Source organism: Pteronotus mesoamericanus, unplaced genomic scaffold (assembly GCF_021234165.1).
Source record: "Pteronotus mesoamericanus isolate MK-2021 breed Mesoamerican mustached bat unplaced genomic scaffold, CSHL_Meso_final contig_256, whole genome shotgun sequence".
In the NCBI taxonomy this organism is placed as follows: domain Eukaryota; kingdom Metazoa; phylum Chordata; class Mammalia; order Chiroptera; family Mormoopidae; genus Pteronotus; species Pteronotus mesoamericanus.
This window is the reverse complement of record NW_026555108.1, coordinates 5450688-5476845: the sequence shown is the minus strand read 5'-3', so window position 1 is coordinate 5476845 and position 26158 is coordinate 5450688. Positions and strand designations below refer to the sequence as shown.

General features: G+C 49.0%; 2 protein-coding genes across 2 annotated transcripts; one reads left to right on the top strand and one right to left on the bottom strand.

The window, feature by feature from the left end:
- Positions 1 to 1272: 1272 nt before the first annotated feature.
- CXCR3 (C-X-C motif chemokine receptor 3) lies at positions 1273 to 8935 on the top strand (the record flags this gene model as incomplete). Its single annotated transcript, XM_054574219.1, has 2 exons — positions 1273 to 1329; positions 7427 to 8935. Coding segments are annotated over 2 exons (1152 nt in total), but the record flags the coding sequence as incomplete, so codon positions are not given.
- A 2451-nt stretch (positions 8936 to 11386) lies between these two features.
- On the bottom strand, positions 11387 to 25966 carry GCNA (germ cell nuclear acidic peptidase). The gene is made up of 10 exons (XM_054574236.1): positions 25827 to 25966; positions 23807 to 23843; positions 21982 to 22250; positions 21582 to 21655; positions 18875 to 20005; positions 17587 to 17776; positions 14529 to 14673; positions 13231 to 13366; positions 11940 to 12144; positions 11387 to 11636 (listed from the first exon to the last, which is right to left on the bottom strand). The coding sequence occupies exons 1-10, from the start codon at positions 25964 to 25966 to the stop codon at positions 11387 to 11389; spliced, it is 2577 nt and encodes an 858-aa protein (XP_054430211.1).
- Positions 25967 to 26158: the final 192 nt, after the last annotated feature.

The window sequence follows — 26158 nt, the reverse complement described above, 5'->3', positions numbered from 1 at the left end:
ATTTTTAAAAAAAGAACTTCAGGCTCTCAGCTCTTGACACCCTCTAAAGGACACAAGCCCCAATCCCTTCTCTTCAGCCAGTCTGAGCCAAGGATGGGTTCACCCCAAGAGCCTCAGGCACAGCCTATATTCTCTGAGCAGCCCTGAGTGGCTCGGAGAAGGAGCTCTTGGGCTGTTAATGCCTTCCAACCGGTGAGCAGGCAGAAGTTCCCTTCCAGGCTCAAGGTCTGCAGGGAAAGTCAGGAGGAACTCGAGGCTGAGGGGTTGGAGGTAGCTAGTGGGAAAAGAGATCAGCCCAGGAGTCCAGAAGCAAAGTGAGCCTGGTGGGAGGACAGGTAGGGACTGAACTATTCCCAGAGGCCTCAGACAGGGACCATTTGTTCCCAGGCAGCCTTCTCTCCATCTTCTCTTCAAGGCCTCTAAGATGGTCCTGGGAATAGTATCTGACAACAAACCCGTTGTGCATGAGAGAGATTCTTTCAGTAACTGTTATTTTGATGTAATTTCAAATTTGCACAAAAGTTGCAAGAATAATACAAAGAACTCTGTTATACCCTTTCCCCATATCACCAGCTGTTAGCACGGTTCCCCATTTGTACATCCTCTCATTTTGCACATTTTCCAAGTCACACAGAACTAACTTGCCAATGTGATAGCCCTTTATCCCTAAATACTTCAATGTGTATGTCCTGCACACAACGACATTCTTTTACATTGTCAAAATTAACAAAATAGCATGGATCTAAGGTTTTTATCTAATCCCTATGCTAGAGTCAAATGTTACCAATTGTCCCAGTTTGTTAGCTTAATTTTAATTTCCTTTCTGATGGCTGTACATGAATATAATCTCCATATAAAACATTACAGACAGGCCAAAGCAGCCCCCCATGAAAACTACCCTCCACCCTGGTCCCTCTAACTGTAGCAGGCATTACAGCTAACAGGAAGAACACGAGGTCTCTGACACTTGCTGGCTATGTGGCTTTGAGCAAATTTCTTAAACTTCCTGCATTTCTGTCATCTGTAAAACAGGAAGGAATGCTAATAGTAACAAGGTCATAGCTACTACATAGTTATGGGTAGTAAATGAATTCATTCCAGTAAAGCTCTTAGAATAGCATCCAGCACATAGTTAAGTAATCAGTAAATGTCAGCCGTTATTTTTATCCTGTTTGACTTCACTCCATGGGGCAACTGCAGGGAATGTTAACAAGCAAACGTCGGACCTGACAATGACTTCCTTTCCAGGGGTGACCCAGCTGAGCGGTGCAGGAAGACAGCCTCCTCCTGTTCACTGTGGGAGCAACTGGGACTCAAGTATCCATCAAGGTCAGGCTTCCATAATCAGATCTTTGGGCACTGGCAATGTTGCTACATGTACCTCTGGGGCATTTGGACAGGCCCTAGTGGAGGTAGAGTCCCAGGCACAGGGTGGAATGGGAACAGATGCACACCCAGCCCAGAGGTAGGAGAGTGCCCCAGCCAGGCCTTCAGGAGCTGACGTGGGATGGGCTGGAGACTTCTAGGAGCATTACAGACTGTCCTGGAGGAAGGGGGGTATTGCAAAAAGGGCATGGCACTCAGCAGATGTTTGCTTGGTCCTCCAGGCCCCTTATCCTAGAAATTCTGACATTTCTTCTCCTTGGTGAGCGAGGAGGAGCAGCGCAAACAAAATGGGGATGTGGTGATGTTTACCTCTATGACATAAAATGACATTAAGCTTCCTCTGTGACCCAACACAAGATGCCTGGTTGGGGCCATGTGGTGAGCTTGGTGTGGCTTCTGAAAGAACCAGTCCTTGGACTACGGTATTCTTGCACGGGGCAGGTGGGGATCTCCACCCTAGCAGTTAGTATAGCACATTAGAACGCAGCCTGGATGGGGATCTTGCCCGAATCCCTACTGACTGGTTAGCCTGGGACAAGTCTCTTCACCACTCTTAGCCTCCACCTCCATTCTTCAAAATGGGTACAGTAGCCTCTGCCTCCCCAGGAGGCTGCAGGTTTAAAAGAGATCATGTGTACGGAAGTTAGGGTTTGCTGAGTGGAAGCTCTTTTTTTATTAAACAGTTTCCAGGCACTTCTGGGGACAGGATGAGAGGAACGTCATGGTGCTTGGTGGCAGGGTGTGGGTCTCGAACTACTCTCCAATCTCCTCTGCCTTCCTGCTCTCGCATGTACCTTCTTTTCCAAGAACTCTGACTGCCCCTGGGCTGACAAGCTCGTCCTGACTTCCTTGCCTTGGCGCCTGCTGTTCCCACAGCCTGAATTGCCTTGTCTCCCTTTGCCACATGACAAATGGCAGTAACATCCTCCTCCCCTGGTCCCAAAAAGAGTGAGAGCCCCATAGCTTGGGAACTCACCCCCATGGGCCTGATCTTCCTAGGCCCCAGCTCATGGCCTCAGCACTTAGAAAGATCTTGCCTCCCAGTAAGACTTGGAGCTGCAGGAAGCAGGGCGCAGGAGAGGGTGGCCCCCAGTTCCCGGGTCCCTGGTGACTAAAGCTCTCCTTCTCTTGGGAAATTTGGGGCCTAGAAGGAGGTCTAGAGGCCCAGCCTAGTCTGGGGCAGACCCCCACCCCTGCCTGGAGCCCGGACTCTGGTTAATTTCATGAAAGGAAGTCTCTGCCTCAGCGTAAGCCACTGCCTGAGCCCCACAGAAGCTTGGGCCTCCCTGGGTCCGCTGCTCAGACAGCCGGGGGCCAGTGGCTGAGTCCAGGGGCTTTGGACGCTGCCTCCGGAGTCATTCCAGGGACCTACAAGACAGGCTGTGAGGTCACAGACACTGAGAGTCAGGAGGAGGAAATGGCCCCCTTCCCTGGCTGGTCTGACTGACGCTGTGGAGGCCCTCCTTCCTGTGAGGGGCTGGGCCCAGGGCTCAGACCTCCTAGCCTCCAATCTCCCAAACCACAGCCCAAAGGTGTGAAAGAAAGAAAAAAAACAGGGGGAAGGGTGGCAGAGAACAGACAGGTGCATACTTCACACCTTGACCGCAGGTTGGTCCTGAGCAGCTTCACTCTGACTAACTTCCTCCTCAAGCTTCCCCAGAGGCTGCTCAGAAGGGCAGAAGCAAGAAGCACATGAGCCCTCTATCAGAACTCAGAGTTCAGACTCCTGGCTAGATATGTCTCCCCAAAGGCTATGCCTGCCTTTGACCTCGTCTCGGGCTGCTTGGGACAGGAAAGGACCAAATTAGAGGGGCAGACAAGGGCTTGCCTTGGCACCATGACACAGACACCTTACAATACACCTGGGCTGGGAAAGACTGCCGAAGCCCACCACGCGGCTGCCATTTTGAGGCCTAGGCAGGAACAAAACTGCTGATCACTGGACCCATAGCCTCTGCCAGATACCTCCCACATGTTGTGGTCCACAGAGCAGCCCAATCAATCACACATGCACTCTCTTTATCCCTCCTTTCCAGATGAGGAAACCAAGGAAGGGAGGTGAAATTGTTTGCCTGAGATTATGCAGCTGGGAAGCCAGAGAATTAGGCTGGGACTGGCCAAACCATCCCAGCTCGGGTGAGCAACAGCCGTTCTGGATGAGCCACCCTCGGGACAAAGCCATGCCTGCTGGCCCCATGGGGTAGCACAGCCTGTCCCAGGGCATCCTGAACACGAAGGCTCCCAGGGACTCCAGGTCTTTAGCCAATGTCCCTCCCACTCAGCATTCTCATCTGTGCACCTGCAAAGTGCAAAAGCCTATACCACAGGCCTTACAGCCTTGGTTGCCTCAAATTATCTTATAAAAACCCTGCTGAGGAGACCAGCTCAAAACAGTTATGTCATTTGTCCAAGGTCACACAGCTTAACAAGAGTGGAGTCAGAGCTGGAGCCAGACAAGTTCAACATTCTTCGCACCGCATCATGGCCACACAGCCAAGCGGCCACACAGGGAACAGCTCTCTGAACCTTTGCAAAACTCTTGCCTGACGTGCTCTCATTTCTCCTTCCCAGCAGCCCGGGAAGGTGGGAACCATTGTCCCCATCTGGCAAACAAGGAGACTGGGGCCCAGGGAGGAGACCAGGGGTCCCTAGGCTGATATGCCACATGCACCAGTAACATTGCAACATATATTTGGAGGACCTAGAGAGGGTTGTCAACCTCTGCCAACAAGAGATGCTTCCAAAACTCTCAGCTATTTCCAGCATCTTCTCATAAGGAAAATATCTTTTTAATACAAAAAAGGGGATGAAGGACAAACTTGAAGACTAGCAGACCTTCCTTCAGGTTGAACAAATAGAGCCTTTTTGCTTTTCTCCTTTCTCTCATGCGTAGAAGCCCAGCAAATGGAAACTGTTCATGCACCAGCATTAGGAAGCTGTGGTCCTAGCTCCCACAGCTCCTCCTCCCCTGACAGTCAGTCTCTTGCCAAGTCCCTCCTGACCTCCATGCCTTCTGGAACCCTTCCAGTCCCTTCCACTGACACTGCTCCTGACCTCGTCCAGGCCCTCGATTCCGCCTGGCCTGGCCCGTGTAGGTGACAAGCTGTTTGGAGCAAGATAGTCACACACACAAGATGGGGAAGGGCTTTGGGACTTTACCAGTAAGTTTGAACTAAATCTCAAGCCTTAGGCTGGAGGCTCTTGTGAAGTGCTCTAACTAAAAAGCAGACTCCAAGGCAGTGGGCTAGCATTGCCTCTGTGTCCCATTTTCATCTGAGGGAAGCGAGGGAAAGAGGAAACTTTTTGGGAAAGGCAAGTTAAGGGCCACCTTTTTCCGCTGATAATGAGAACAGAGTGATAAGGAGGGGGGAGGAGGGCAGGGCAGAGCTGAGGGCAAGGTGAGGAGCAGAACTCCCCACGGTGCATAGCCAAAAAGGGACTGACCGGCTCCACAAATGTATACAACTTCTCAAAATCAGGAGGTCCCCATGTCCTCCTCTCCTTCCCCAGTCCCTTTCTTCTTGCTCCAGTAGGAACTACGCTCATGAACTTGTGGTATCACCAGCCCCTCTTTTAGACTTCTAGAACAAACCACTGTATCCAAAACAACTCAGTATTGTTATGTGTGTGTGGTTTTTAGAATTTGCGTAAGCAGTGTATAACTCTACACAATATTCTGTAAGTCACCTCTTCTACCGTGTGGTCACTGGCTATTTTAGATATATGCATGGTAAAATATAGAGCTTTAGTTCACTGCACTTTAGCTGCATGAATATAACATAATGTATCTATTTTTAAAAAACAAAACAAAAAACTGCCCTGGCTGGTGTGACTCAGTTGGTTGGAGAATCGTGCCATAAAACAAATGGTGATAGGTTCGATCCCTGGTCCGGGCACATACCCAGGTTGTGGGTTCAATCCCCAGCTGGGGCACATATGAGAAGGCAACCAATCGATGTTTCTCTCTCTCATCAATGTTTCTCTCTCTTTCTCTCCCTTCCTCTCTCTCTAAAGGCAATAAAAAAATGCCCTCAGGTGAGGGGAAAAATTAAAAATGAAAAATAAAATAAGAAAACTAAAGGCAGTGTGATGAGTGGTAAAAGGAGTCAGACAGCCATGGGTTCAGTCTTAGCACCCATCTGGTGATTAGTCATTAGGATAACTCCCACCTGACAAGAGAGCTGTGTGATTGGAATGAGATAGTGACAGAGAAAGCACCAAAAGCAACATCTGGCACATAGCAAGGTCATTACTAGTAATACCCCATCCTTGCCCCTGTTGATTAGCAAGAAGGGGCAATAGTAAAGGACTAGATTGAATGTAATCAATTTCTTTGAAACACTTTAATTCTTTCAAGAAGGGCAGTGTCCTTTACAGACTTAACATGTTTAGCGATCCAGTCTACAATCAGGCAAAAATGAACTCCAGCCAAGGATGAATGAGCACAAGTTCTCATTTATTTGAGCATTGGCTACAGTGGTGCAGGAGAAGCAGTTCTTTCCCCGGCGGCAGGCAGGGCTGTCCTTCATTCACTTCCCCACTGCGGTTTTCCCCTCAGACCAGTTCCCTGGGAGACCCTGCCTCAGCCCTTCCTGAGGCCTCAGCCTTTCTAGCCCCAGGCAGCTTCCCTGGCCAGGAGAATGACTGGGATGGGAGCTCCCTGGCATTGGCTCTAGAGAAGTCTAGCATAGATAAGCCCATGGAACAGGTGGCAGTCGAAAAACACGCGAAACCCTCACTTCCTCTGTGAAGCTCAGGTTCCCAACCACAAGCCTGAGGCAGAGTGGTAGGTAACACACGCCTAGCAGCTGGTGCACCAGTCCAGCCATGCTCCCGGAGGTAAGTACCACTGTCCGGCCGGGCCAGGGCACTGTCAGTGTGGAGAGTCCAGGACAGTAGGGGACTGGCTGGGCTGGCCCATGAGCCAGCACCAGCAGAGGGTTGGATGAGTTGGTAGAGAATGCAGCGCTTGTGTGGAAGGGGCACCAGATGGGGAATCGAGAGCCTACTGTGGCCACTGACTTGTGCCAGTGACCACTGGTAAGTCACTTCCCTCTCTGGCTGGTGCCTCACCTGCAAAATGCAGGAGGTAGAGGATCATCCTTGACCTCCTCCAAGGTGCCTTTCAGCTCTGACTTGGAACTTTGACTCCTCTGTGCTGGGTTGAACTGGCCATGGGGAGGCCTGCAGCTCTGGGGTAATTTGTGGGAGAAAGGGAGGACTATTTCTGCTAGAGCTTGGTGGAAGAGCCCCCCGTGGGTGTCAGTCCTTGGTGTAAGGGAGGGAAAGGAGGGGTAGAAAGCATGCAAGGAGGATACGGTGACTTATAGAGGGATCCCATGGGGAGCAGGAAGTTGGGGTCCCCAGACAAGGGCTAAGGAGGGAAGAGGAGGGCTGGTGACTGGGAGAGGGGACAGTGGCGTGGTGCCTGGGAAGGAAATTAGTGGAACTAGGCATGACCAGGACACTGAGAACAGCAAGCCTTGAAGGGAGAGAAAGGAGGAAGAGGTGGGGGACGGGGACGGCTCTTGGCACAGGAGGAAAGCTTTCATCCGGAATCCCTGGGCTAAAGGGATGGCCCGAAGGGTGAGTGAGAATCAGCCTTTGAGAGGGAGTTACTTCCCAGTGCCAAGGCTGGGCAGATGGCATTTAGGAGGCGTGGTCTTGGAATAAAGGTGGGGACAATTACAGGGTGTGGCCCTGGCCTCAGGGCTTGTCTTACTGTAGAGCCGCTTCTAGAAAGGCTCTTCAGCCCTGGCTGGTGTGGTTCCGTGGACTTGGCACCGGCCTGTGAGCCAAGGGGTTCCTGGTTCCATTCCCAGTCAGGGCGCGTGCCTGGGATGCAGGCCAGATTCCTAGTTGGAGGCGTGTGGGAGACAACCGATCAATGTTTCTCTTTCGCGCTTTCTCCCTCTCTTCCCCTCTCTCTAAAAATAAATAAATAAAATCTTTTAAAAGAAAAGTAAGGCTCCTCAGACTAAACTTAGGAAGCAGCTTGTTTATAGGGTCTCTTCCTCCTTCCCTCCCTCTCTCTCCACAGATCAGTGAACGCCTTGTGTACCTAGGCTCTGACACTGCCCTGTTGCTGGAAAACTATAGCTCTTCCGACTATGGAGGAGAAAACGAGAGCGACTTCTGCTGTGACTCACCACCCTGCCCACAAGACTTCAGCCTGAAGTTTGACCAGGCCTTCCTGCCAGTCCTCTACAGCCTCCTCTTTGTGCTGGGGCTGCTGGGCAATGGTGCTGTGGCAGCTGTGCTGCTGAGCCAGCGGGCAGCCCTAAGCAGCACCGACACCTTCCTGCTCCACCTGGCTGTGGCCGACGCCCTGCTGGTGCTAACCCTCCCCCTCTGGGCAGTGGATGCTGCGTTGGAGTGGGTTTTCGGCTCTGAGCTCTGCAAACTGGCAGGTGCCCTCTTCAACATCAACTTCTATGCAGGGGCCCTCCTGCTGGCCTGCATCAGCTTTGATCGGTACCTGAGCATAGTGCATGCCACGCAGCTCTACCGCCGGGGGCCTCCCACCCGCGTGGCCCTCACTTGTGTAGTTGTCTGGGGGCTCTGTCTGATCTTTGCCCTCCCTGACTTCATCTTTCTGTCGGCCGACCGTGACTTCCGCCTCAATGTCACCCAGTGCCAGTACAACTTCCCACAGGTGGGCCGCACAGCTCTGCGCCTACTGCAGCTGGTGGCTGGGTTCCTGCTGCCCCTGATGGTCATGGCCTACTGCTATGCCCGCATCCTCACTGTGCTGCTGGTCTCCAGAGGCCAGCGGCGGCAGCGAGCCATGCGGCTGGTGGTGGTGGTAGTGGTGGCCTTTGCCCTCTGCTGGACCCCCTACCACCTGGTGGTGCTGGTAGACATCCTCATGAACATGGGGGCCTTGGCCCGCAACTGTAGCCGAGAAAACCATGTGGACGTGGCCAAGTCTGTCACGTCTGGACTGGGCTATATGCACTGCTGCCTCAACCCACTGCTCTATGCCTTTGTGGGTGTCAAGTTCCGAGAGCGGATGTGGATGCTACTTCTACGCCTGGGCTGCCCTGGCCAGGGTGGGCACCAGCGGCAGCTGTCATCTTCCCGCCGGGATTCATCCTGGTCTGAGACCACAGAGGCCTCCTTCCAGGGCTTGTGAGGCTGGGCTGGGGGCAAGCCTTTCACCACATAGCCTGACTCCCCGCCTCAATTCCAGGCTCCTCCTTCCCTCTGCCCAGGGTCTGGCTCCCCAGGTGCATATTCCTGGCATTTCCTGACAGCCCCAGCACCTCCAGGTCTCCCAGGGGGTACCCTCCTGACTCCAGGGACTTCATTGCTCCTTAGTCACCAAAGCTCCATCCTGCAAATTCAGAGTTGGCTGCCTTCAGGCCCTTCTTCCTTTGGCTGCCCAGAGCCCCACCACCCTCCTTATCCAGTAACTAGGCCTTGGCCTTCCCCATGTGCAAGGAGCTTGAGGCACACGGCATGGTGGAAGCTGACCCTGTGGGGTCTTGGCCCAAACCTCCAGCCCAGCAGTGACTAGCTATGGTCCCTAAGACCTCTGTATTTGCTCACTTTTATGTCTAAAATTCTGCTTAAAACTTTTCAATAAACAAGAATATCAGTACCAAGGTGTGCTAATAGTGCATCATTCCAGCCCGCCCTGCCCGGGCTGCTTCTCCTTGCCTGTGCCTGGGACTGTGAAAACCAGTGTTGCCTGTGTTAATGTTCATTTGTGGCCTGCTCTCTACCATCCTGGGCACTCCTGTCACTCGCAGGGAAGCACCAGGTACATGGGTACAGGGTAAGCAGTCAACCATCTGGCTGGATGCCACGTGGGCATGCTTTGAGGGAGGGACCTTCAGACATAAGAAAGACATGGTCCCTGCACTCCAGAAGCCGAGGATGTGGTGAGATGTAACACCCCGCAACCTACACCATGAGGCAAACATGTGGCACACACAGCAAACCTGGGCTCAGAGCACTGTGGCTGGAGCCATTTGGAAAGGCTTCCTGAAGACAAGATGAGCAGACCTGAAAGGGCAAGTGGTATTTCCAAGGGCAAAGAGAAGGAAAGGCGGTGTTTCCAGGCAGAAGCAAAGGTGGGAAGGCTGAAAACAGCAATGCTTCCTGGAGGAATTAGAAGTGGTCCCAATAGACTAAAGGATTCAGGAGGGGAAGGGCTGAACGCAAAACTTAAAGTTAGTTTGGGGTCAGGTGATGGTATTCTAGAGGCCAATTAGGTGTTTGTGGTTATTCAGGTTATAGGTAATGCAGGCTTTTACTAGTGAAATGGCAGTGCAATGGAAGACAGGCAATGAGATCAGATAATGAGCCAATGATCATTAGTGCAAAGGCTCCCTGGAGGCATGGGTGGGCTGTGAGCAGCATTTTCCCACTGCTGAGGATAGGGTGGAAGTGAGTGGAAGAAATGCCCAGGACTCCCCAGAAAGGCAGGTTGACAGGGTTACTGAGTTCAGACAGAGACCCGGCCCCTCCCTTTGTAGAGGTGGAACCACTGCACTGTCAGCTCGCCCTAAGTCAGCAGCCTGCCATGATCCAGTCTCACAGGCCAGCTGGGCCTTCACTGAGGCCGCAGATATGGCTGGAGGTGGGACTTCAGAGGAGAGACCCAAGGATCTCACTGGAAAGGCTTGTACCACCACCCTATGTACACACCCAATCCCATCTAGACTGGTGCTGAGACTTCCATTTGTGGTCACTGAAGGAAAACTGAGCACCTACAAAATGAAGGATGGAAGGAGAGACAATGACAGAACATATCCAGCCTCTAAAAAGAGGAGTGATGCGAGACCGGCAAAGATGTGCCCACACTCTAGTCCCCAGAACTCTGGAAGATGTCAGTTACTTTATGTGGCAAAGGGAACTGAGGATGTTCACCAGTTGACCTGCAAAGAAGCTGCTCCTGGATGATCCAGGTGGGCCCAGCGTCATCACATGGGCCCTTAAAGGTGAAAGAGGGAGGCAGGAGAGTCAGAGAAACAGATGTTGCTGGCTTTGGAGATGAAGGGGCCACAAACCAGGGGCTGCAGGAAGCCTCTAGAAGCTGGAAAAGACAAATAAATGGCTCCTCCCCCCGCCTTGGGGCCTCCACAGAGGAACACAGCCCTGCCCACCTGGATTACAGCTGAGTGAGGTCTGCTACCACTCCCCACCTACACAGTTGTAAATCAATATGCATGTCACTAAGCTTGTGGTTAGATGTTAGCACACCAAAAGGCAACAAATACAACACTGATTCCACCCATATCCCAGATAGGTCCCAGAGGTGGGGAGGATGCTGAAAACCTGAGTAGTCACAAGAATCAGAGGACCCAAAGTGGAGAATGCTTTTCCCTGCACGTGCATGAGAGCTTCAGATGCCCAGGGTCCTGGACAGAAGACCCGATGGCTTGTTCTGCTCTTGGCACAGACTGTCAACGAACAGACTTTGCTAAATAGTGAATTGCAGAAAACACTTTATTTCATGAACAATTACATTGGCTCAGATAGCAAAAGTAAATTCATGAAATATGAATTCTATTTCTAGTCAAGTTTAACAGGTTTCATCTGCCAACAGCCCTTGTTTTGAAACACTACCTTTAAGCATGTTCATTTTGCAGAGTTACTCCCATTCTCTCAACTGGCCACTCTCAAAAAATCTAATTTGCTTTTGCATTTTGTTTTACACTTCACAACTACAGAGCATAAGTATGTTCCACACATCACAACTACAGAACATAAGTATGTTCTACATATCACAATTACAGAGTATAAGTATGTTCTATAAATCACAACTATGGAGAATAAGAAAGACATAAGGTGGGTCCAAAGGACCTCCAAGTAGAGTCAAGGGTACAAAGTGCTAAGCGATAGAATACTTGGTTAAAGAACAATCATTAACAATATAAAACTTTATAAAAAGGATTTAAATTCTAATATTTGTAACTTCTTAGAAACAAAGATATTTTTCTAAAACTTCCTAAGCAGAGGACTTGGCTCACACAGATACCCTCTCATAAACTTAAAGGGTGTTGTTTTTCTTGCAGATGAAATAATCCTTGCTGAGCTGTCTCATCACATCCCCGTGGGTTACTTCTTTCATCGCCTGCCTGACGATTTTGTAATGCTGCTGCACATACTTGGCAAAGGGTCTAACATGCGGCTTGATGGGGGTTCCATCCTTGCGAGTTAACGGCAGCAGGACCAGAGGGCCCTTGCATAAGGTACAGGTATGGCGCTCGGTGTTCAGCGATTTGGAGTAGCGGCCAATCCTAAAGAGGAAAGCAATACCACACAGCAAAGGGTCAGTCACTGTAACCGGGCCTCTTCTCCAAACTGCTGGCCTTGGGCCCAAAGCCAGACTTTTCTGGGGGTTCTCAGAGAGTGGGGCACCAAAGCAGCGGCAGTGGTCAGGTCGGCTCAGAGTAGGAGCAATTGGAGAAAAGAGGACATGGAAAGGAGTAGAGAAGTTTTATTTACTTCTCAAGTCAGACAGCCAATAAAATCACTGAAGAGCAACTTGGAGGCCATAGTACAAAACATCACTGGGAAAAGTCTGAGGAGAAGGGTCTTACCTGGCTTTGCACTGAGTGCACTCATAGTAAATCTTATAGTTAATCTTGTAGTTATGGCAACGGGTGACCAAAGGCAGCTCTGGGTGCACCATGTTGCATTTCTTGGCATAGTACTTCCATGTGTGACCGTGCGAAGCACGGATGCCATTCAGCAGCCATGAGGCTGCATGGCAGAGTTCGTGGGCCAAGGTATCCCGGATTCGGTCTTGGGAGAGGAATAAAAAGAAACCATGAGCACTTCAACCAACTCCCTTCGAGTCACTACCCAACCAGCCCTGGACTCCACCTCACCAAACAGAAAGCCATCATAGATAAGTATAGGCAGAGGCAGGAGTGAGTGTTATATTCCCAAGGTTCTGAAAGTAAATTTCCTACCCACTTCCAACCAGTACGGTCAATACGGAGAACCTGGAGTGGGTGGGTGGGTGTTTTCGGAGCAGCTCCAACCTGCTTATCTTTTTGTGGGATATCACTAACAGAACCACATCTGGCCCAGACTGGCTTTCCGCTCTCCAGACTAAGCAGACAGAATGGGGAGCGATCACCAGTGCCATGAGATTTGGTTAAAAGAAACACCATGGAGAAACTAGGATCTCAGGTGGGCCCTTAACAGTGGACTAGATTTGCAAAATTAGGAAAGCCATTCTAGGTGTGAACAATGCAAACAAAGGTGGAGGCATGGGGTCCATTCTGAAAGCCAGTGGGAAGCCAGCATCATGGGACCACAGGCTAATGGTGGCGCTTTGGGAGTCAAGACTGGCCGAGAGGCGAGAGGCCTAGGGGTGAACTAGGATGGCCCTGAAAGCCAGGCTCCAGGTTATAGCCAGCCCGAGGTTTCTTAGCAGGAAAGCAATGCAGTGTACAGGAGACTGAACACGGCTGGGAGAGGAGGAAGGTGATGAGGGCCCATACCTGGGCAGAGGCAAAGGCGGAGGAAGAATAGTGATAGGAGAGTCATTATGAAGATTTGGTGATGGGCTAGACAGATATAGGCAACCTGGAACCTTGGTTACTGGGAGAATGGAGCTGCTGCCGCTGGCGTCAGGGAGCTGTGAAGAGAAAGCGAGGCCTACTAGAAAGATAGACAAGTGAGACTGCCAGAGATGGTGAGACATCCAATAATAGTGTTCTCTAAGCAACACACAGTAGGCCTGTGCACCCAGGAATGACAGGCGGAGCTGTGCTGCAGGTTGCCAGAGAATACCAGCACCTAAGCATAACTCAACAGGCTCAACTCAACTTGTCAGAAGAAAAGAGCCCATCAGGACAACTGCCATGCTCCTGCCATTACCTGCAGAGTCACAGACTTTCAGAGAAATATCAATCTTAGTGTAGCGCTGTCCCAGGTTAGACAATTGGCCAGAGCTGCACAAACCAGCAGTTCTCAGCATCTTCTTATTCCAGCGGATATCCAGTTTCTCTGGCAGCTGAGAAACACAAGCAAACAGTGAGTCAGAAAGCAGTTGTAAACGTGCCAGAAAAATGTTAACTAGGGAGTTTTGCAAATCGAAACATTCTGGGGAGAATAAAAGCCAAGCCGAGGCCCAGGTAAGGACAACCAGCAGGCCATCAGGACACAAGGGGGACCACTCAGAGAACCCTGGACCGCAGGCAAGATCTGTGCTCCCTGGCACAGAGACCGAGTCAGGGGTGGCCAAGGAGAGCCTAGTGATGGGGATGTGATCTGTGTATGAGAGTGCCATGGCACAACTGAAAACACAACTGGGAACTTAAGGTTCCACACATCAGTCATCAGATGTGACATCAGGAAGGGCACCGAAGTATAGGGAACCTTTAGAATAGAACTTTCCCTGCAGAGGTGATCAAGTCTGAAAAACACAATGACCAAAGGGTCTGTCTCTCTGCCTCCAGGTTCTTTCCAATCTAGTCCGTACCCCTGCTTCTGCCAGGTTAGTTTCTTTCATTAGCCACTCCATATCACGTCCCTGTGCAGCAGGGTCTACTGATCTCAATTTAAGTTCCTCCAAGCTGATTCCCAAGGCCCTCCATGATCTAGTCCTACACCATCTAAAAAAAGTTAACGTGTATGGCTGACTATGTCACCAGTCGTGTTCTAGGCCCTTCAGGTGTATTCACTTACCTGAGCCAAAGAATAATTCTATGAAGTCAGAGGTACTATGATTGTCCCCATTTTACAGACAAGAGAAGTGAGACCAAGAGGACTTAAGTCACTCGGCCATGGTCACAGTATTCTTCAAGAGGAACCCCCTCTTCCAGATAGTCAAACCTCAACATGTGCCCTCTACTCTATCACTGTTTTTATTTCTCCACTTACCATTTTTCAAGAACCAGAACCAGTCTCACTTCCTCCAAGCAGTCCTATTTCCTGACCACACAGGCTCTCAGCAATATCCCCCTCTGCTGATCTCCCGTAGCAGTAAGTCTGTACTGCACATTATAATCCACAAACATTCTTTCTTTCACATAAGCACGTCTTATCTCCCCACCTAAACTGACACTTCTCAAGGACAGGAAATACGCCGTTAGCACATCTGCACACCTCACAACACCCAAGAGTGATGGGCATACAATAGGTACACTCAATAAGGGCTTCGCCATTGATATTACCTTTTTATTAAAGACAGTGTTGTTGAACAGGTCATACAGTCTCCTGACCAGTTCATCTTTATTTTTCTTGAACTTCCTTCCAGAATACTCCTTTGACTTTTCAATGTCACGCAAAAAACATCCAGGTATGTTGCAATTAAGGTTCCTAGAAAAGGAAATTCAAATGAATCTTGTATGGCTCAACAAATACATAGAAGAAATGCATACATACAGGGCAAGAGAGACTTAGAAAACCTGCTGGTCCCTCCTCCTTCCAGATCCTTATATGTGAGTGTTTCCCAAGGTTCTATTTATAGCCTTTTTCTCTTCACTCCTTGCATATCGTCAGAGATGTGAAGCCCATGGTTTCAACCTCAACAGGAGTGATCCCACACCTACATCTTCAGTCTCCATCTCTCTCCTGAGATACAGTTCTGAGTTTACAATGAATTGTCTGATGCAATTTTCCAACTGATTGACGTGAGCATGTCTCCAGCTCAATGTGTTTAATGATCCAACTTGGGTTCTAACAGGCCGAAAACCTCAAAGACATTTCTTAATTCATTTCTCCCTTACCCTATAGCCAATTATGCACAAAGACAAACCACTGTCTCCTTCCCACCACCTTGTCCATCCCGCCCCTCCTTTCAGCCTCAGTCACCACCCTATATCAAGTTCCTTTCCTCCCCTTTATGCGAGATATGACAGCATTCCTCTGTCTTCCTTGCTTCCAGGCTCTTTTTCTTCTAACAGGACCCACAAACATACCTCCAGATTAATTTTCCTCGGCCATGTCCCAATTATGTCCCACTGACTTGGCCTGGTGATCAAGTCCCAGGTCAAGCTAGTCCCGATTTCTATTTCCAGCTGCCATTCCCACTCTGGCCAAAGTGGGCCACTCAAACATGCCCCTGGATGGGAACTGTGATTGCCCACAGTTCCTTCAGGCCTTGGTACTACCTATTTGCCCAAGGCCTAGAATGGCCACATCTTCACCAAGAACAACTACCTGTGTGGCACTTTATAATTTGCCAAGAACTTCCTTTTGCACTGTGACAACCAATCCTCACAACCACCCTCCAAAGCAACCATCACCAGTCATGATCTCTACTTTACAGATAAGGAAACTGAAGCTCAAAGGTTGTAACTTACCCAAAGTTCACAGAAACACAGTCTTCTGACCCCAATCTCATGGTCTTTCCATTAGACCACTATTGCTGCCCCTCCTTTCAAGGCCCAATTCAAATGCACAAAGAATAGTGCTCCACACATAAAGGACTCACACTTGCAATAACTATTTATTGAAACTAAAGTACTTTTATCTTGGATGGAACACTCCACAAGTCCAAAGAGATGAACCACAGAGCTGGAAAGATAAAACAGGAGCAAACACAGGGAAGTGAGTTTTTGACTTAACAGGACACTCATTAACCCGTAAGCCAGAAAATAAACCCTGTGTGAGGTGGCTGGGGTGGAGAGAGGGAAAAAGCATCTGGTCAGACAAACACAGCTAAAGGAAGGCCTTTCATCCCAAAGCCTAATATGACTAGCATTTCTGCAACAAGTTACTTAATTATAAAAGCAAATTTGCATTAGGAGAGGTGGTAGATGAAGACCTGAACCATCTGCAGACCTCAGCAGAGAACAAGACCCTGCATGTGTTTGTGCACACATCAAGCAGGCCTTGCGGCTTAGCACACCTTTACCTCAATGTCTGTGCCACTGTACTACAGGCTGAGCATCTCCACATCAGAGGAGTCAACAAAGCCCCACATGGAAACATCAGACACTATGACCAGTAAGCAGCCTCCACAGGAACAATGCTAAGCACAACAGGAAGCCTACAGACTGAAACAGGAAGTCCCAAGGCAACAGGGAGCAGTCCAGACAAGCTAGCCTACTTTGCATGATGCAGAGGACAATGTCAAAGGGGCAGCTTTCTTATTTGTCAGGCTCTTCAGTCAAGCAACCTGGGAGTGACCCAAATCACACATTCCTATAGGCAAAACAGCTTAGATATGTATCTAGGAATCCAAAGGAGAAATTTTGCTCAAAGGGGAGGCATCTTAATAGAGAACAAGCCAATCTGCTGTTAGCTGGCTCACCCGGTGAGGAGAGCAAAGCCAGAGCCTCTCTGCTCAGGCCCAAGTTGCTCTGTTGCCCAGCGCTTGACACATCATTCTTCTCCCATTCAGATGCATTGATGGACCCAAAATACAGGTTAAAAAAATAAACAGACAATCCTTCAAGTATTTTCCTTCTCTTGTAAGGTAATTAAGAGCTAAGTATATATTACTCCTGAATGCAATTAAAAACAAATAAAGAAAATTCTGCTTACTACATTGTGTTATTAAGGGAAAAAAAGTGAGAGGTTCCTGGAACCTAAATGAGAAAAATGTATTAATTCCTTGCTTCCTCTAAGTGTTAGCATGTCTTTGGTCTAAATGGCCTGTTATTTTTGGTATCAATTTTATATAGCTTAATAAAAATAATGGAACTATAAACAATCTATTTCACCCAAATGTCTAATGAAGCTTGAAAAACTTGCAAGCACACAAACAAGTAGTGAGAGTAACTGAGTTCATCCAAAGCACCAGAAAAACCTGGAAGACAATCCTGACTTTGCTCTCCCTCCGATTCCAGTGGGTTGGAACAACACGTCCGTTCTGCCTTCTCACCATTGCCGTTGCGTTTGCTTTGCTTTAGGGCAAACTGGTGGCCATGAGGCTGAAGAAAAAGAGTATCTTGTTTGGTTACACAACACTCTTTAACCCAAGTTAAAGGGCAAAGGAAACCTCAGAGTCCAGGGCTGCTGTGGGGGCAAAACAGCTCCGGTTGCCCAGGGAACTGCAGGGGTCTTTGCCCAGCTCTGGTAGGGGAAAGCGAGAAGGGGAGAGGCAGGGAGCAGCCACAGCCTCCTCCTGCTTATGCCTTCCCAATTCAGGGATGGGAACTTTGTCCACCTCCTCCACCAGGTTCCTTCACCCCCCTGAATCCCCTGACTCGTGCCCAGTGGGCTGCTTAACATCTGACAATCAGGCAACCAATTCCTGTTTGGCTGAACACAAGCAGTACATACCCTGGCTCATGCCGGTGAGATGGCTGTTGAGATTTCACTGCTCGGGGTTTCCTCTTTGGAGGCTGAACCTGCTTTGTCTTCGAAGGCTGAGCCCGCTTTCTCTTCAAAGGCTCAGCTGGCTGAGCCCGCTTTCTCTTCGAAGGCTGCTGATTTCCCTCCAAAGGCCGAGCCCGCTTTTGTCCTCTAACAGCTGAAGAAATAACAGTTGAAGAGATACCAATTCATTTGTTCCCTGAAAAGTGGTCCTATCAAGCAACTAGCAGAAACCCAGGAGCAGCCCCCACAGCCAAGTCCAGAGCAACATCTACAAGCGACAACTGTCTGAAGCCTGCATGCTGCTCTCAGTCAGCATGAATGATTTTACAGCCGTGATGCAGAGCTGCCAGCGGAATAAGCTGGGTAGGACTCTATCACAGGCCCTGAGACCTATAATGAAGTCACAGGAGCAAGCATGCAGGTTAGACTGCAAGGGTAACTAAGGCGTGAGCAGTGTAAGTAGCATGGCCTCTCTCACACATGTGCTCTGAGCAAAGTGGCTCCTGTCCTAGGAAGTACCTTCACCAACAGGAAAGCCAAATATTCCCACCATTGTCTAGCACCTGCACTGCCGGTGGCTCTAGCCAGAGGCTTACGTGTCAGTAATGTGCATTCATTTATTTAAAATATTTATTAAGCATCTGTTATGTGCCAAACACCACACTAGACCTTGGGAGAGACTGAAAGACCAGTAACTGTCCTTCAATCAAGAGGCTCACCGTCTACTGGGGGGACAGATTCAGACATGAGTGCTTTAGTAGAGGCAGGGCCAAAGAACTGTGAGAACCCAGGAGAGAGGAGCAACTCTGACAGCTTCCTACAGGAAGCGACAACTGGGCTGGGGCCTCAGAAAAATGGGATATCCTCAGGACAGAGGTCAGGGAGAAAGCACTCTAGGCAGATGGAATGGTGAATGCTAAGACTTGGGCATTCCCACCCCCGCCCCCTACTCCTAGAAAGATCATCATTGGGATGGTGGCCTCCCTTGGCTACCAGGCAGCTGCGGAAATGGCACAGGGCTGGTAGGCAGGAGAGGCAGGCCTGACAAGACAGACAGATTCAGGACAAAGGGCAAGGCAGGCACAGCTGGCACACTAGGTGAGCCAGGCACGTCCCGCAGGGGGTCAGGGGACAGGGATACTTGGGTTGACCAGCTTACCGGGTATCACACATATATTTTTGGTTTTACATTTCCTTTTCCTTGGTTGGTCCACCACAGGTAGAAGCTCTCCATCAGCTGGCCTCTTCCTACCTGAAATCCCTAGTTTAGCCTTAAACTCTTTCAGTGGCTGGCAGAGATCTCCACCAGTATCCGATGAATCGCGTGGGGGGTCAGCAACCTGCATCGTCTCCTTTTTGGCTGAGGGGCTTTGGCCCCCGACAGATGAATCGCGTGGGGGGTCAGCAACCTGCATCACCTCCTTTTCAGCTGAGGGGCTTTGGCCCCCGACAGATGAATCGCGTGGGGGGACAGTAACCTGTATTGTCTCCTTTTTAGCTGAGGGGCTTTGGCCCCCGACAGATGAATCGCGTGGGGGGTCAGCAACCTGCATCACCTCCTTTTTAGCTGAGGGGCTTTGGCCCCTGACAGATGAATCGCGTGGGGGGTCAGCAAATGGCATCACTTCCTTTTTGGCTGAGGGGCTTTGGCCCCTGACAGATGAATCGTGTGGGGGGTCAGCAAACGGCATCATCTCCTTTTTGGCTAAGGGACTTTGGCCCCCGACAGATGAATCGCATGGGGGGACAGTAACCTGCATCACCTCCTTTTTGGCTGAGGGACTTTGGCCCCCGACAGATGAATCACGTGGGGGGTCAGCAAACAGCATCACCTCCTTTTTGGCTGAGGGACTTTGGCCCCCGACAGATGAATCGCATGGGAGGACAGTGACCTGCATCATCTCCTTTTTAGCTGAGGGGCTTTGACCCCCGACAGATGAATCGCGTGGGGGGACAGTAACCTGCATCGTCTCCTTTTTGGCTGAGGGACTTTGGCCCCTGAAAGATGAATCGCGTGGGGGGTCAGCAAACGGCATCACCTCCTTTCTAGCTGAGGGGCTTTGGCCCCCGACAGATGAATCGCATGGGAGGACAGTAACCTGCATCGTCTCCTTTTTAGCTGAGGGGCTTTGGCCCCCGACAGATGAATCGCGTGGGGGGACTGTAAGCTGCATCGTCCCCTTTTTAGCTGAGGGAGTTTGGCCCTCATCTGATGAACTGTCTTCTATTACCACAGGACCCTCCATTGGACCCTTCACAGGACCCTTCACAGGACCCTTCACAGGACCCTCCACATCACTAGCATCATCATCACTGATAACTATTGGCAACTCCTGGGACTTAGGCTTCTCCTGAGTATCAGAAAGCACTTCCACAATCTCATCTGAAATTTAAGAGGCACAATCACATATAAGCAGACGTCCTCCACCCCCACCCCCCAGACATTCAGCCAGATTATTGAGCAGAAATTAAACAAGCAGGGAACTGTGGCATAGGAATCACATTTAAGAATTAGTTAGTTTAGATTATTTTCCCCTCTATTAGTTTTTTACTTTACAGAGAGCAGCGACAGATAAAATAGCAATCCAAGCCCAGTGGCAATTTTCAAACATTCTCTGAACAGCACAATGTAAGTGCTCAGAGGCTCCCTAACACAGCAGCTCTGCAGACTTGTATATTTCCCATCGAGTTCAATTTCTATTAATTTAAAGGACTATCCTTTCATTTGAGATTGGGGGTCTCATGAAACTTTCAATGCTTTTTACTTTATGAAATTACAGTGATAGTAGATGATAGTTGGAGTGCATTTCCATCATCATACAAATTAAAAATAGGCAATTGTATGTTTGCTACCAAAATTTCATTTTCTCACAAGTCCCTAAGTGCAAAGTGCTCAGAACCACTGATGTAAGATGGAGGAGTTAAGTCCTGACGGCAGCACTGGGGGGCCCTGGGAACATTCGCAAGGTCCTCCTTTGCCCTCAGGTGAAGGTCCCCTCTGCATTGCAGCACCTGGACCCTCTTGTTGTTCAGGCACAGCCAGAGAGAAGGAGGAAGAAACAAAATTCGAGTGGACAGGTGGTGAAACAGCAGGCTAGGGTTCTAAGCCACCCCTCCTTCCGCTGCTCTGCTACCCCAGCTTAGCTAGGAAACACCAGCCAACGGTAGCTCTTGGGTAGTGACCAAAGAAGTAGCCAGTACTTTAACTAGGCACCTATGTATCATGGCCTACCCCTTGTACTAAGCAAAGATGAGTAAAATACCATCCCTGATGCTTAAGGAGCTCCTAGTCCTCCTACATTTCACACCCACTGCAGAGGTTCCGAGCCAGAGTTAAAGCTCCACACCTCCCAGAAGGTTAAAAGGACTCCTGACTCCAAAGAGGCAAGGATTTGCTACGGGAAACAAGATGTGAAAAAAAAAAGGAATCTCTAGAAAGTACCCAGGGAATGGCAAAAGGCAAGGATAAGGAGCTAGATGGAGAAAGCATGGTTCCCCTAGAAGTCACCTGCTGGCCCACGGTCATCACCCACCCATCTCCCTCAGACAGGAAGAAGGAGCCCGTGCCTCTCTCACTCCTCTTTCTTCCTCTTTGTCACTCCCACGGATAGAGGAGGAAGAAAGGCGGAAGAGGGAGGAGAAGGGCAGCCTGCCTTCATTCTTCTCAGTCTCTGGACTTGACTTTCTTCCCTCTGATCCCTTGACATAGTGCTACGTAGCTGAGAACTGGACTGAGAGAAATGCCTGGGTCTGAGGCAGCAGCAGGAACAGTCGCGCCTGTGTCAGGAAATCTACCAACGGCTGTGAGCATCCAGCCACGTCCACGCCCGGCACACAGGAGGAAAGAAATGGTGCAGAACACAATGCTGGCTGACTTATCCTGAAATGCCTGTGTGTGACGGACCAGCCTGCAGAGCTCAGCTGCTTCCCTAAGGTTGTGGTATACTTGCCTTCGTTACCAGTTTTCGGGGGATTAGCTTGCTCTTTCCCGGGGAGCTGTTCATTATCCGAATCCAAGTCAATCACTTCGGTGCTGAGGGATGAGATAGGGACACATCAATGAAAAGCATGAATGACACATTCTTTTCATGACATTTTCTACCTTTTCTACACTGACCGGCATCGTTTCTTAAACGTTGTGTTCATTTGTTTTCCTGCAGCGACTCTATTCAACTACTCAGTCATTATTCCTGACTTTCCATCTTTCTACTCAATCTTTCCATCTGCCTCAATCCTTTCAAAAGGAGGTGACTGTCAAGTACTCAGAGTAAAATGAGCAGCCAGAGGGTTATGCATTCAAACACTTCAGGTGCAGGGGGAAATTGTTTAGGGAAACATCATGTTAACTGTCACTTTTACCAACATTGAGATCCAGCTACCCAAGAAGGGCGGAGGGCAGGTTTCTCCACGGTGCCGGCAGCCAGCACCGCTGCCCTACTTGACAGACCGCTCTGGTGGGAGTCAGCCTCAAGAGCACCCCTACGCCACCCAGGGTGCTGGTGCCACGCAAGCACCCCTCGGGGCCCCTCATTCTCAGTGGGCCCTGGTGCTTGGGTCAGAGGTTCTAGAAGGTTGGAATTCGCCACCTCTCTGTATTTCCCAAATAGTGTACAGTAAGCCTGATACTCCTTTATGAGGAGGACAGCTGGAGGGCCTGTCTACACCTGTTACAGATATGAGTCTGTCCATCTGTTTCCACCACATTACCACTTTTAAGCCACCAAGTTGACAGGCCTTTGCTATCCTGTTGACCTTAAAATTCTCTTTTCTTACCCTGACTGATGTGGCTCAATGGACTGAATGCCAGCCTGCAAACCAAAGGGTCACTGATTCGATTCCCAGTCAGGGCACATGCCTGGGTTGTGGGCTAGGTCCCCAGTGGGGGGCCTGCGAAAGGCAACCACATATGGATGTTTCCCTCTCTTTCTCCCTCCCTTCCCCTCTCTCTGAAAATAAATAAAATCTTTTTAAAAATTCTCTTTTCTTGATTTCCAGAATACTGTTCTGTTTTCAGTTCTCTTCCCACCTTTCCACCCACTCCTTCTCACTCCTTTCCCTCAACTCTATCCCCAGAGTTTAGCCACAGCCCTTTCATACCCATCCGATCAGTCCCTTGGGATATTGGGTAAGCATTATCTTTCTGCCAGCCCAACTCATTCTAGCCTATCCAACTTTGCTTCTGACTCTTAGCTCCTCAGTTCCAACTTCCTACCTGGATGTCCTGTGTGTAGGGACAATTTTTCATCCGCATGCACAGGAATAGCCCTCCCAACTGTTGATCAATGGCATCTGTTCTGACCACTGTGGCAGCCATCCTGCCTAAGCCCTGTCTGTACTCTATGGTTGGTAAATGTTTTGAGCATCAGCCCTGCCTACAGGCCCCTTAATTTTACCATGCCCCAAACTGAACTCATCACTTTCCTCCCCAAATCCACCCTTCCTACAGTATCCTATAGAGAGAAGCCGCCCAGCACTGAACCAAGATCTGTAGGCACTCTTGGCAGGCCCCTTTTAAGACACATTTTCTATACATATTTAGTCTAGTAGAGGCAGGAAGAAACCAATTTTTCTATTTAAAAATGGGATACTTTTTCATTTATCAAGGACTTTAGTATGTATAGTACTATAAACCACACTACTTCTAAGGATCCATGATAAACTATTTAAAATATAAAATTCAAGTGTGATAACTCATCGGACTCTTGGATTTCCTTGACTCTACTTACTATATCCACTAGAAAGCTGGAGTTAAAATGTGTTCCACATTGTAACTGGTTCTATCTCTGAAAGCTTCATTTCTCAGGATATCCGAAGCTACACTTCCTGCAATGTTACTTACCCAGAGTTTAAGAAAGAGCAAGAACAACAATCAGAGATCCACTGCCTGTTATTCCCATCATAATAAAGCTCTTCCACCAATTCTTGAAAAAGAGAAAAAAAAGAAACAAAACTCTTGCACTAACCCAAGAGTAAAAACTGATCAGCACCTATGTAGTGGAGACTAGAAGAGATGGTTCAGAGACATTTTGAAGAAGAATCTGACCAATAGATAATGGGCCGGAATTAAGGAATCTAATATTTTGAACCTGGTTGTGAGTTCACAGAGAAAAAGTGATGTCTATTCTGACATCTTACCTGAAACATTGTTCCATAAGGAAGGTCAAATTTCACTAATTCTACTCACCACACGTTCCTCCTCCGCGTGATCCTTCTGGCCACCACTAAATCAGAGAAAGAAAGAGGGCATCAGAAAGCACCTGCAGCATGGCAAAATTTGCTTACCCATGTTTTTAACTCCCTAAAACCAAAGTCCAGAAATTGCAGCTGTTTAAAATTTGTGGTGGACTCGTATATTTCCCATGAGAGACAGAGAGGAAATCAAAATAAGGAGACCTAGACTGAAAAGGGTCGAGGAAGAAAATTAGAAAAGGAGCATGAGGAACTTCCTGAGACAGCCCTACAAGAGACAGACCCAGCTCACACCCAATTTCCCAAATCACATTTCGGTCATCTCCACAAAGGCATGGTTAAATTACATTTTAAAATGCAAATTATTGTTTTCAGTGCAGTCTACTTACAGAACTCAATTTCTTCATCACTGCTTGAGTCCAAAACAATGCTATAGCAAAAATAAAACAGATATTGTTTTAAAGGAAAACGACATTGTAAGCAACCGAATGTCAAAAATATCAAATGAGGAGAACCCCCAATCATAGTTTCTGAAGTGCAAATTGGTTTTAAGGGCTTATGAAATTCAGATCACAATAGGGGAACAAAGAAAAATTGAAGTAACTCGCTGTTTATTAGAGAATCGAACACAAGGAAAGAACATTATTTGAGTATCATTAGGTATCAGTGAGAAGCCTGTTTTCTGCGTAGTGATTTCTTTCTATTTAAAGATATAAAAGTGATTTCTGCCCTGGCCAATGTGCCTCAACTGGTTAGAGCATCATCCCATAACCGAAGGGTTGTTGGTTCAACTCCCCATCAGGATACATGCTGAGGTTGCGGGTTGATCCCTGGTCCAGGTGCATACGGGAGGCAACCAACCAATGCTTCTCTCTTGCATTGATGTTTCCCTCTCTCTCCTTTCCTCTCTCTCTAAAAGCAATAAAAAAAATGTCCTGGGGCGAGGAGAAAAAAAATAAAGATATAAAAGTGAATTCTGAGAAAGGAGCCACAGGGGAAAGGACTTATGGGTGAAGAGAACACAGTGAAAAATGAAAAGGGCAAAATAACAAGGAGGACATCTCCAGGAACTTTACTGCTTGAAGAGACTACTATGAGTGCTACCACTGGAACTTCGCTAGAAAGGGGAAGCAAAGGGAACTAACAAGACATTGAGATTAATAAACTGGGGAACATAAGCCTGTTTGCTTGCTAGCCAGGAAGCTAAAGCTTCACACCCCAGGGGATCATAGCATTGCTCCGCCAAGGAGATTAACACCCCTCACTTCCCCTCTGCAGAACCGGACTGTTCAGGGGCACGGGAGGAGGCGCCAGACCAAAGAGGCCTGTCAGTCTCACTAGGGATTGTAAACCCATCCAAAGTCCGCAGAAGTTTGGGAAGTTGATTTCCAAACTTTTGAAAAAGCACCTGGTCTGTCCCAAACCCATGCTCCTGGTTATAATCCCTGGGGGAAAAAAGAAACACTCTCTTTTTCTTGCCCACCCAGTGATGCACTCACCGCACGCACTCGTGCGGTCTCTCTCTATAGCTGTGTGGCCACAGCAGCTGCTATGGACTCATGTGGACTCTGCCACTGGAGCAGCTGGGAATAAGCTAAGCTGCCTGGATGGGGACTGAGACCGCTTAGCAGCCGCCTGCAGGTTCCTAAGGGCTAAGCTATGACATAAAGCAGAAACTCTGGACACTGGCTTTTCTGTTGACCCTACTGAGGACAAGACTGAACCTTTTCCACTGTGGGACAGAAAGAGATGGGACATTGGAAATCCAGACGGCCTCTATTTCCGCACGAATAAAGCATACACACCACAGTCTCCCATGCGTGCGTCCTTGAAATGCTTTCCTTGTGATCCCATGCAAGAACCTAATTCCCACCCACAACGTCAGGCCTACTATCTAGGCAAACAGACAAACGCTGGAGTCCACTTCTTGGTGAACAAACAAAGGGTGATTTCAAAACTGCAACTGCTCCCTGCCCGGAGCTATGATGTTAGGGCCTCTGGCTTCTCTGCCTCACAATTTGCCAGGGCCCTCGTACTCATTCTTCCCCACCTGGTGGTGGCCCAAGGTGAGGCCAAAGCACACCAGATAGCAGCCGACCGGATAGCCCATCATCAGCCATGCACGATATAGATCCAAAATCCAGCCTGAAGTCATGCTGCAATAAGCATACTTCAGTGCTGAAACCAGCTACATCCTAGGACCTAATCATAGGTCACCTTAGCATTAGTTCTCATGACAGAACTCACAGAAGACACCAAAAGCACTAAAGAAGGTGAACCTAATAGTTATAGGGGCTTACATGCCTTTATATGGCTTTACATAATATTTATAAGGTTTATGAAATAG

Coding starts and splice junctions, on each gene's coding strand:
- GCNA (XM_054574236.1), bottom strand. CDS start 25,966: ATGACTTCAGGCTGGATTTTGGATCTATATCGTGCATGGCTGATGATG. Junction 21,656..21,981: donor GTAGCTGGATCTCAATGTTG/GTAAAAGTGACA, acceptor CTCATCCCTCAG/CACCGAAGTGATTGACTTGG. Junction 17,777..18,874: donor GGCTAAACTAGGGATTTCAG/GTAGGAAGAGGC, acceptor TTATTTCTTCAG/CTGTTAGAGGACAAAAGCGG.